This window comes from Glycine max, chromosome 8 (genome assembly GCF_000004515.6).
Source record: "Glycine max cultivar Williams 82 chromosome 8, Glycine_max_v4.0, whole genome shotgun sequence".
NCBI classification, from domain to species: Eukaryota; Viridiplantae; Streptophyta; class Magnoliopsida; order Fabales; family Fabaceae; genus Glycine; species Glycine max.
The window spans coordinates 12,147,038-12,158,520 of NC_038244.2; the positions used below are offsets into that span (position 1 = coordinate 12,147,038).

General features: G+C 33.9%; 2 protein-coding genes across 2 annotated transcripts; one reads left to right on the forward strand and one right to left on the reverse strand.

Moving 5' to 3' along the window:
- Positions 1-2,015: 2,015 nt before the first annotated feature.
- LOC100777877 (protein trichome berefringence-like 7) lies at positions 2,016-5,851 on the forward strand. The gene is made up of 4 exons (XM_003532833.5): positions 2,016-3,152; positions 3,941-4,099; positions 4,255-4,565; positions 5,464-5,851. The coding sequence occupies exons 1-4, from the start codon at positions 2,317-2,319 to the stop codon at positions 5,466-5,468; spliced, it is 1,311 nt and encodes a 436-aa protein (XP_003532881.1). The 5' UTR covers positions 2,016-2,316; the 3' UTR covers positions 5,469-5,851.
- A 1,243-nt stretch (positions 5,852-7,094) lies between these two features.
- On the reverse strand, positions 7,095-11,321 carry LOC547606 (putative FASCIATA2). The gene is made up of 12 exons (NM_001248353.3): positions 11,088-11,321; positions 10,899-11,010; positions 10,647-10,673; positions 10,489-10,561; positions 9,844-9,947; positions 9,501-9,712; positions 9,313-9,409; positions 8,866-8,938; positions 8,580-8,668; positions 8,181-8,319; positions 7,986-8,086; positions 7,095-7,907 (listed from the first exon to the last, which is right to left on the reverse strand). The coding sequence occupies exons 1-12, from the start codon at positions 11,199-11,201 to the stop codon at positions 7,273-7,275; spliced, it is 1,776 nt and encodes a 591-aa protein (NP_001235282.3). The 5' UTR covers positions 11,202-11,321; the 3' UTR covers positions 7,095-7,272.
- Positions 11,322-11,483: the final 162 nt, after the last annotated feature.

The following is an 11,483-nucleotide window of genomic DNA, read 5'->3' on the forward strand; positions in this document are numbered from 1 at the left end:
AAAATCCTTTTTTTTTTAATGTGTCCTTGTATATACTGAGAAAAGACGGTTATCATGTATGACATAGTAATTATATTGAGTAATGAAATAGAAATAAATTAAAGACGCCCCCCAGGACTTTGATATTTTATTATATTAAAAAACGTTCACAGTTTTAACTCAGTGAGTCAATAAGTTCAAGTAGCTAATTAGTTAACCTAAATAAGTTACAAATGTTTATTTGCTACCTTCACTATGGATTAGCATTATGAGAATCAATCCCCATGAAATCAATCAATATACAAGAACACCCTTTTATCTAATAATATAGAATATAGAAGACCACAAGCAAAAGAGGAGCAGGCCCAAAGAGAAGAGAGACTAAGACTTGCATGGAATCCATAGTCAGTTTTCTATTAAACTTTTTTTTTATATATATTGTATTGATTAATTTTTCTATTATTTGGTATTTTTCATTTTTCTTTCTAATTTCATGATAAATGTGTAATTTTAATGCACCGTTGTTGTAATTTTTCTCTTAACCACACGTTATATTACATAATTAAAAGAACGCTGGCCTATAATTTTTTTCCACAAGTAATATAGTACCTCACAACGGGAAAGAAAATTATATTTTCATTATTAGTTGAGAATAGAAAAAAGAGAGATGAGAAAAAAAAATATGCATATAATTTTATTTTTCTTCCATTGGTGAGATCTCATGCATATTGGATTGAGAAAATTGTCAAATTGTGAAGCACATTTTTTTAGTATAAGTTAAAATTTATTCAAAAGTGAAAAAATTATAGGCACAATTTATTAAATAAAAGTGAAACTTATATAATTTATTATTTTCAATAAATTTCAGTTAATAATATTAAAATATATTAAAAAATTATGTTGCTAAAAAAAATTATCTATAAATTACTCTAGGTGAACTTGCCTATTTTTTAATAAGAAACACAAATGCGTCATTTTATATTATAATTTTTTTCCTTGAAATAAATAAGAGGAAAGGTAATGTTTTATTTTTTTCCTAAAATTAAGAAAATTAAAAGTTACTTTTTTTCTGTCTCGTTTTTCTCCTTTGCATCAACTAATTAATTAGTTCGATGATTGACTGTTATTAAAAAAAAGAAAGAAAAGAAGAAGTGGTGAACAGATCATGCCATCCTGGTGGCTGGCAAGTGTGCACTGTTGACGACATCTAAACAGGCAAATGGTTGTAATATAAAAACATGATTTGGCTTTGGAAATTAATCTAAGCAGCTACGGCAACTCATGTTGATAAATTTAAAAATAATAACTATCTTAGAATACATATTACAAATTCAAGGTAGCAAGCACCCTTGAATACATATTACGAAAATAACTATCTTTTATAAATAAAAAAATCATATAAGTAATCTCAATAGGAAATAAGAATACAGTATTTAAAAATAAAACTGTCTTGCAAAAAAATCATATAATTATGAAATTATTTTGCTGTCTTAGTCCTGGATATTATTTCCTCTCCTAGATTTTTAATTAAAAAATATAATTACAAAATTATTATTTTATTTAAACACATAAATACTGATTTATTTTTAATTTATAATTATTAATATCTCTATTACTATTAGTATCATTATCAACAATAACATTATAAATATTTTCATTATCATCATAATTACTATTATTTTTTATTATCATTATTATTATAATTATAATTTATTTTGACATACTATAATTATAATTATCATTATTATTAATGATATTATTATTTTCATCTATCATTGTTAACATGAATGTTACCACTTAATAGTTATTTAATTAATACGCAGTCTGATCTTTGAGGTTTGAGCTGACAAAAAGTGAATATATTACATTAAAATTATAATATTTTTATTTTAATTAAAATCATTTTATAAAAAAAATAATTATATTCTTAAAAACATTTTATTTAACCGAATATAAAAATAAAAGTCAGTTAAAAATTATATTATTATTTCTTAAAAAAACGAGATTAAATTTATTGTTTAATAATAACAGTTCTGAGAATGGAAAAGTAATTTAGTCCATAATAATAAATTTAAAACTTTACCTAATACTAGTGAGTTGTGGTGACACATGTTGTCGCCCCACCATAATCAACCCAACAACTCTTTCTCTCTCCGTTCCTCGGACTTCGATTTTTCTGTATTTCCCATACTTTTTCATTTTTGGCATCTGGGTTTTCTTTCTCTCTCTCTCTCTCTCCAAAATCGAATCTTTCTCATCTGGGTCACTGAATTAATTCCCCTTTTCAACTTGCTGAGCGGTTGCTTAGCGTGATGATGGCTGTTTTCTGTCACAACAATGAGTGCTCTGAATAGGACTATTATTTCCTTCAACAAAACTTCATCCTTCAATCATCGAAGGACTCTCGGCATTGTAAGTCCCAGAGTGATTCATAACAACCGCTTCGGATGTGTCTCTCTGAGGCTTCAGGTTCTTGTCATCTTTGTCTCTGTGGTTTCCTTCTTTTTAGCCATAGGTGGCTACATGTACGTGCTTCCAAGCCTTAGCCACGCGTTTTTCAATGGCCAAGTTCCCTTGTTATTATCTGAACATAACAGCAACGGATCAGTGAGAGAATGTGATGTATTTGATGGAAGCTGGGTGCAGGTTAAAAAAGATCACACCTTGTACAATGCCACAGAGTGTCCTTTTGTGGAACGAGGATTCGATTGTTTAGGGAATGGGAGGAGTGACAGGGATTATCTTGGTTGGAGGTGGAAGCCAAGGAGTTGTGAGATTCCAAGGTTTGATGTGCGTGGTGTGTTGGAAATGTTGAGAAGCAAAAGGGTTGTTTTTGTTGGTGATTCAATGAGTAGGACGCAGTGGGAGTCTCTGATTTGTATGCTGATGGCTGGTGTTGAAGATAAGAGGGGTGTTTATGAAGTGAACCAGAATCAGATAACAAAGCGGATCAGGTTCTTAGGGGTTCGGTTCAGTGCCTTCAATTTCACCATTGAGTTTTTTCGCTCGGTTTTCCTTGTGCAGCAGGGTCGAGTGCCTAGACATGCACCAAAGAGGGTCAAATCGACGCTTTTGTTGGACAAGTTGGATGATATAAGTGACCAGTGGGTTAATTCAGATATTCTGATTTTCAATACTGGACATTGGTGGGTGCCATCTAAGCTTTTTGATATGTAAGTTTCCCTTCCTTTCCACGTTTTGATGTTAAGCCACTTCCTAGTACAGTTGATTCTAATTCTGTGAGTGAGAGCCAAGGGTAGTTTCAGGTTGGACTGAGACACGTACCACATTATGTCCACATTCTATTTTCAAAGAGAACATAGATATGCATATATCCCATCTTGGCATCTATCTTAAATATGTGTAGTTGCTCCTGAATCCTCTTTTTATGCAATTTTTACTTTTTAAAATTACATTCAAGAGTACTTCCCTTTGTGAACAGAAAACTGTCATAGTTAAAATCATGCACAATTGGTTAATATTGCAACTATCTTCCCTGAGAATGAGGGATGTGCATAGCCTCATTTGAATGTTCCTAACTGTCAGGATAAGCTATCTGTCAGCTTTCCTGTTGGATGGGAATTGCATCTGGCTACTTTTTCTGAGCATATTTTTCTATAAATTGAATATAACTTACCGGCAGCAAATGTTCTATTAGCAGAAACGTGTTTATTAGCATAACTAGTTTGCCAAATCAGCAAATCCTTCTAGACTCTCCCATTTTGCCCTTTTTTTTGTCTCTTCTGGCTTATACCTATCAGATTCTAGGCCTTTGATCTGATTCATTAAGCAATTGACCTTGATTTTCCCCATCAGCCCTAACAAATTCATTATTCATTAAATATTCATTCAATTGCTTTTTAAATTTATATTTGTTAGGAATAATCTGTGCCTTCAGATTTTGAAATCTGTTTTTTTTTTTTGTTCCTGTGTAAAATGCTCCTCTTCTTTCTTTCAACAGGGGCTGCTATTTCCAGGTTGGAAGCTCTCTGAAACTTGGGATGACAATTCCAACTGCCTTTAGAATAGCACTTGAAACTTGGTCATCATGGGTTGACAGAGAGATTAATAAAAATAGAACACGTATCTTCTTTAGAACTTTTGAGCCTTCCCACTGGAGGTATTTCTACTTTACTGCTAACATGATTCTCTATTTAAGCATGTTTATCTTTGAAATCTCACTTGCTGGCCATGCCTTATGTATAACTCAAATATTTTCTGGTTAAAATCTGTTCTCTTCAACAATTATTGATCCAGCCTTCATGATTGCTGCAGTGATCTTACCCGTTGGATTTGCAATGTGACCCAGTACCCAACATTAGAAACTAATGGAAGGGACCAAAGCTTGTTTTCAGATACAATTTTACAAGTTGTAAAGAATGTTACTATTCCTATAAATGTTCTTCATGTTACTTCTATGTCTGCTTTCCGGAGTGATGCACATGTTGGTAACTGGAGTGACAACCCATCTATTCAAGATTGTAGCCACTGGTGTCTTCCTGGGGTACCTGATATGTGGAATGAAATTATCCTGTCCCAACTTTTTACTGAATTTGAAATCCCTTCTCAGCAAATTGAATCACTCAGTAAGTTCAGTTATCTTCTAGTAGACTAATACTCTTTCACTTTTGCCTGGGAGCCTTTGGTATGATTTAAGCGCATTCATGATTGGCTAAAATACACAAACTGCCTTTGACTTCTATTGGTGCATAGTCACTCCCCTTATCTAACTTTTATCTAAATTGATAATGAAATCATTCTACGTAAAAGAATTGTAAAACATTCACCTCTTATTGATCTAGTTTACACTTTAATCGTGATGGAAATGACTAATTCTTATGATTCTAATCTTTAATAAAAAAAAATGGATTGCAAATAATTTTAGAGGTTTTATGTTAGCTACTATTTATTTAGATTGAATTATTATTAAGTCTCTCATATATTGTTCAAACAACACTACTTTTATAGTCAAGGTATCTGGGTATGTATTTCCCTAATCATGAAAGCATTGTAATTGCAAGAACTATCTGCCCTTAACTGTAACTTTGTGTAGCCTCAAAATAACTACTTGCCATTGCAATTCTATTTGTAGATCAATCCACAATTACATAATATATCTTAAATTATATGGCCTTTCTACTTCACATGTCAATGTATGGTAATTTATGCCACTTTATTTCTCAGTAGCTTTCTGTTCTCAGGTTGACCTATGCATGGCAGGGTAGCTATGTAGTTATTCTCATATATACCCTGCATTTTTTTTTTTCTCAAGTCCGATGAGTTTAGTTATAACTTTTCTTAGGTTGGATACTTTAAATGTTTCTACTCCCCACTGTAATTAATTATGACTTCAGTCCTAAGCTCAAGTAGAACCCTTAGCCCTTGTTCCACATCAGAGTGAGAGAATACTTTTCTTTTATGAAGTAATGCTTCATCATTTTTAGAAAAGAATTACATTTTTCACATACTTTTTTCTGGGTGCAGATTAGAGAGACAGGGTTCTTAGTAATTGCAAGCGTACCTCAAAAAGTTCAGATGCCTCCTAAGTATGGATCGGATTCTAGCACCATAAATCTGGGGCCATCTCATTCTGCAATTTTGACCTCTGCCATCTACCATGGTTTTCTTCAAAACTCAAACTGCACCAGATTTTGTAAAAGTAAGGCCAAAATACACATACCATTTGTCAAAATCCAATGAAATGGAAAGTTTTTTTTTTTTTTTTTTTTTAATTTGCCAATTCTTTGTATCTCAGAAAGGATATTGTCTGGGATGCATGTCATGATTTTTGGATTGTCATGGCAATACTGTTGTTCTACATAGCAAAAGAAGAAAAGGATAGTACGAATCAATCAAATTTTCATTTTTCTGATTGCCTTGTCTTATTTTTGGTTGTCATATTTCTCTTTATTTAAATGAAACTTTGTTTAATTTTTTGCTTCATTTGGATGCCACTTTTCTTTTGGCCTCGTGAAAGGTTAAGGCAACATTTGACAGGTTCAGATCAGTCATGTGATCACCACCTATTCAGACACTTCATGTTAATATCTATACCTGTATTATGCACAATACAGTGCATTAAGAACAACAGTAGATAGGTGGAGACCGATCTACTCAAGTGTAATATGTGGATAACTACACTTATAAAAAAAAACTGGAAAACAAATATGCTACAGAATATTAGTCACATGGTGAAGAAGTCTAGGTAGTAGGTACATTCTAAAACAGAGGATGTGCTTATTCCAGAAGTTGACAAAAATCAGTTGAACTTCGTATTGATGGGATATTCATTTTGTATCTCGCATGGAAACATAATCCTCCTTTGCTTAAAGGTATGTTTGTATCAGATTATCATCACCACAAACAGATAAAAACCATGATCCAGGGAAATTTTCCAAATTTACTTGCGTTCCCTAAACAGCCTTTCCGGTGAAATACTGGCTGTAAGATAATGAGAAAAAATTGAGAACAATAATTCAAGAATCTTTGTTCAATCAAAACGATTATTCGAGTGCTTTTAACATGATTGATGTAATATTCAACTTTTTTGGATAATTGTCAAGTACATACTAGAAAGTATTCCCTTGTAATGTCTTTTAGCCAATTTCCAATTACCATTTTGTACGGATGGAATACTGATTCCACAATAAAAAGTGCAATTCTAAAAATGTAATGTATAACATGAAATAAATCACACGTGGCTGATTGGATTGGATTAACTATTGAATAAAACAATCATTTCATAGCTTATGGGAAAAATCTTTGTAAGCTAAACTTATGGAAGAAATAATATTTTTAAAAAAATAAAATAAGATGGCATAATCATGCACAATAATAGTATACTTATCAAACTAAGCAAAAAGAAAAAAAAAATGTTTCTTTTAAAAATAAGGTAACAATCATGCATCAAATTAAGCAAATTTTACCTTAAACCTGACACGTCCAATCTAAAAATACTTGTAAAAAAGATATTTTATGCTATTTTAGTATCTTACCAATCTTTGGTAATGATCTTTCGCCTCTATCTTGTTCGCTACTAATTTCATCCGTCACCCCAGCACTCTTTTATCTTCGAACATTAGATAGGACACAAGAAGTAGAATAACAGGTCCACAGAGAAGTCTCCAAATTGAAGATTGTTTTCACTAAATGATATATTGGAATCTATATTACAGAATATGTCAACGAAAACTATGAGAAAAACATTAGAGGGGGAAATATGACTTCCAAAAAAATGCCGCACAACAGATGTATACAGGCATGCATGGAAAGAATTTCTCAGGAATTGAAAAATCATGGATCAATGGCAGTAGGAGTAATACGCTTCTTGGCTGGCTTATTTGATATGGGTGTACTCTTCGGATTGAACAATTGTGGCCCTGCCTTTTCTTCTGCCCCTGATTTTATACCGTCTAAACTTGATTGCAGAGTCTTTGTCTTCTCCTTTGCTTCCGCTTGTTTACCATCTGAATCTAGATTAGCTGGCTGTTTCTCTGCCTTATCTTCTGGCTCAGCTTTTCTTCTATCTAATTCAGCTGCATCAATACTTCCAGTTGTTTCAATGACCATGTCATCAGTTTTCTCTTCTGCTTCATTTTTCCTACTATCTGCTATAACCCCTCCAACATCCCCTGTTGCCTCAATGACCATGTAAACAGCTTTCCCTGCTGCTTCATTTTTCCTAAAATCTGCTAAATTCCCAGTTGACTGGATCATGCCAGCCTTCTCTTGTGTTACAGTTTTCCCACTTTCTGTTACAACAGCACCAATATTGCCAGAGGCTTCAATGACCACGTCATCAGCCGTGTCTTCTGATTCCATTTTCTTGCTCTCTGCTAGAACTGCACTAACATTCCCAGTTGGTACAGTTACAGTGTCATTGGTTGTCTGTACAGTGCTCCTACCATCCTTGTTTGAGACTTTTCCTTCTAGAAAAATATATAAAAGGGAAATTAAAAACGTCAGAGTGGTGACAATATGACATCAGAAAAAGGAAGGCTACTTACCTGATAAAGAGTAAGGTGATCCAAGTTCGTCATTTTCAAATTCCACCAAAGAGCAGAAACCATCTTGTGAGGACAATGCCAAATAATGAGCATCAGATGACCTTATGAACAAATAACAGTTAGAGTTAAACCTTTCCCTAAAAATTCATCTTAATTCTCAAACCAAAAAAGGAATTGCTAGCAACTAAAATTTACCAGGTAATATCTGTTATTGCGGCATAGTGAAGGCCAGCTAATACAGCTATCGGAGAGGTGCTCTCAGTGTCATAAATGTACAATGAATTCAAAGTGGCAACAGCAAATATGATGCGATATGGGAATTTAAATAACCCAGCTGCAGTAAGCAAAATGAGCATTATGCATCTGTTGAACAATAATTTCTCCAAGACAGGCAAAATTTTAAGCAATACTAATTGGCAGTGCAAGCTTTGATTTAAGCTGACCCCCAGGCCACTCAGGCAATTCAATTGTAACAGTACAGTCAAGCACCATTATATATAATAAAAAACTTCGTACCCCATTGCCCAGAGGCTCTTCGCTATGCGAAGGTTAATAGCTGTTCATAAAATATAAGTATACCAAGTACACAAATACCTGAATTTGTTCCCCGAAGTTTAAAAAATATGGGGCAGAATCGGACAGCTACAACAGCTTTGCTTGCACAGGGAAGTTGTATAGCAGGCCTGTATAAAAGGTCAAATAATAAAGTAACACATCACAAACACATACTTTTGTAACTTGATTCATTAACTTAAAACAAATAATTGCACATAAAAGCCAGAAAATTGTATAGTTTGTGGCATTGAAATTTAACTACTCATCTAGAAAGCAAAAGATTAGAAGTCTGTTTTGGTTTTGCATAAAATAGCTGAAATTTTACCTAGAAAGATCTTTTCTAGAAAATATGTAAGCCGCATTCACAGATTCAGATGCAGTACTAATTTTGTAAGAGCCTGAAATAGGTAAAGTGAGACATAAACTTATCAGTAAGAAACCGAGCATATGGTAAATGTTATGCAGGGTTCAGGCCTCAAAAGGAAGAAATCAATAGATATGATTCAACCCATAAGTTGAAAATATCTATTGATTTTAAAAACAGTCCAGACATCAGAATGCAACCAACAATACATAAATCAACAATTCAATCTCCTTTGACCAGAGACTCGTCCACTTCCTTGTAAGATAAAAGATGATAAACTATGAAATATTCAAGTGCTGGCCTGATTCTAAAACAATCTCAGCATGCAATTACAAAAGCTCGTCCATGGAACTAGCACAAAAAGTAAGATTAATTGAATCATGATCTACTACTGCTGAAAGCAAATACCTGCGGGCACAAGTAGAAATGAACCATCAGGAGACCATGCTAATCTCCTGAAGAAAGATGGCAACGTCTCATCATGGAAGAGATGAAATTTTGTCTCCTACATTAAGAAAATTAAGCCTGATGTTCAAGTATGCAACAACCCATCAATGATGCAAATAAAGACAAATATGGACCTCTAATAAGCTAACCTTAGAATTCTTAAATAATGGCTGATCTGCCTTGGAAATGACTTGCTGACAAACATAATTGATTTTCTCAATGCCCTTTGATTTATGAGGCTTATTCATGTAAATTCGGCAAGTCCTATCAGAACTAAGAGAAGTAACATATTTCCCTAGAGGGTCCCATGCAACCCCCTGAACATAGTGTGCATGGGTATCCAACGTCTGAAGGTTAGTTCCTGACACACAAGGATCAAGTACTATAAGAACATAAACCACACACTACAATTGCCATTGCAATTACAGCATATCAACTGCCATGTGCAACAGTTCAAGTGTATTGAGGACAGTCAAGTCTCATCTTTCTTACCTTTGTTAACATCCCATATAATGCAACAATTATCAACTGATCCAGAAATGATATACGTGGCATCAGTAGACCACTGCAGGTCCAAAATGTCCTTGTGGTGAGATCTAATTCACAAAAATATCTTTTATAAGCTGGAAATCAATGCAGTAAAACAGGAATGTTAAAATGAATATTAAAAAAAAATTATGTCATTGCTCTGTATGAATGATTCCTGAATTGGTTTTTAATCAAACCAAATAGTGTTGTGTGATCCATGAATTGACCTCACCCAGAGGAATAAGGCTTTGTTGTTGTTGTTGTTGTTGTTTTTTATGAATGGGTTGTAGTCATAGTTTGTAATTCTAATTTAATAATACTCAATCTTTCCTTACATATATATTTGCAGAAATAAATCCAGCAAAATCATTACTTAGTTAAACTGAAACAGGTAAGCACAAATTCAGCATTCCCTTTCCTAATAAACTATGAAAACCGTGGAGCTTGTTTAGTGTACAATTTGACAAATTGAATGGATATCAATCAGCTAAAATATGGCAAAATCTGCCATACGGCTGGGTTTTTTTTTTTATAATTATTTTACAATGCTTTACTTTTAAATTTTAGTGCTTCTAAGTGCTCATTGACAAATCAAAGCAAAGGCCTAACCGTAACATCTTGAGAACCTTCCATGTCTGGCCAGCATCAGTAGAATGCAGCTTCCAAATTATCAAGTCCCCTCCTGGAAAAAAAAATCCAATTTAGATGAAACATTGCCTAATTACATTAACTCTAGGAAAACATAGCTGAACACACGAAGATCGTACCATCAGCACCAGAGGCTAGCAATTCCCCTGCAAAAAAAAAAAAAAATTGTTACTAACAGAAATTGCAGGACAACAAATGAGGGAAAACAATTCAAATATCATGAACAATAGCAAAAATGATTAACGAGATACATTTCCGTGACAATCAAAGTATATCCGTGCGAATTAACAAGATACTAACTAGTTGATCCAATCAAATTTTGACGTATCCTATTCCTAGGAGGAGAAGCAGAAGCAGCGAATTTGACTTACCGGAAGAAGAGAAGCGAATAACATTAACTGCAGAGCTATGGTAAGAGAGGTTACTAAGATAGGAAACCACGGGAAGCTTCTTCGGTGACCCCGCTGGTTTTATTTGCCAAAACTGAAAACACAAGAAGACGAATGAAATCGAGCGAACGATTTTCCCTAATCTAAGCGAATGCGAAGCGAGAGAGAGACCTTGATGTCGAAATCGGCGCCGGCGGTGGCGAGAGTGGCGGAGTGAGGGTGGAAATCGAGGGTTAAGACGGGTTTGCCGTCGTGCCAGCTAATCTGAACCGTGCCACCCTTCATTGTTTTCCGTATCGGAGTTTTTAGGTTTGGAGTGTAGAAGAAAGAAGAAGAAGCCACATAGACACTGAGAAATGGATTTTCGCGCCCCCCTTTTGCTCTTGGCGGGAAGTGCAATATGGGCCTACAGTACCACACTTACAAGTGATTACCTGTAATTTAGGTAAATATTTTAAATAGAGAGAATATAATTATAATAATTGATTTGAAAAAATTACTCGAATTACATTAAATATTGGAAGAAGAAAAAACTATTCGTAAATAATGGAAATAGAGCCACTAGGA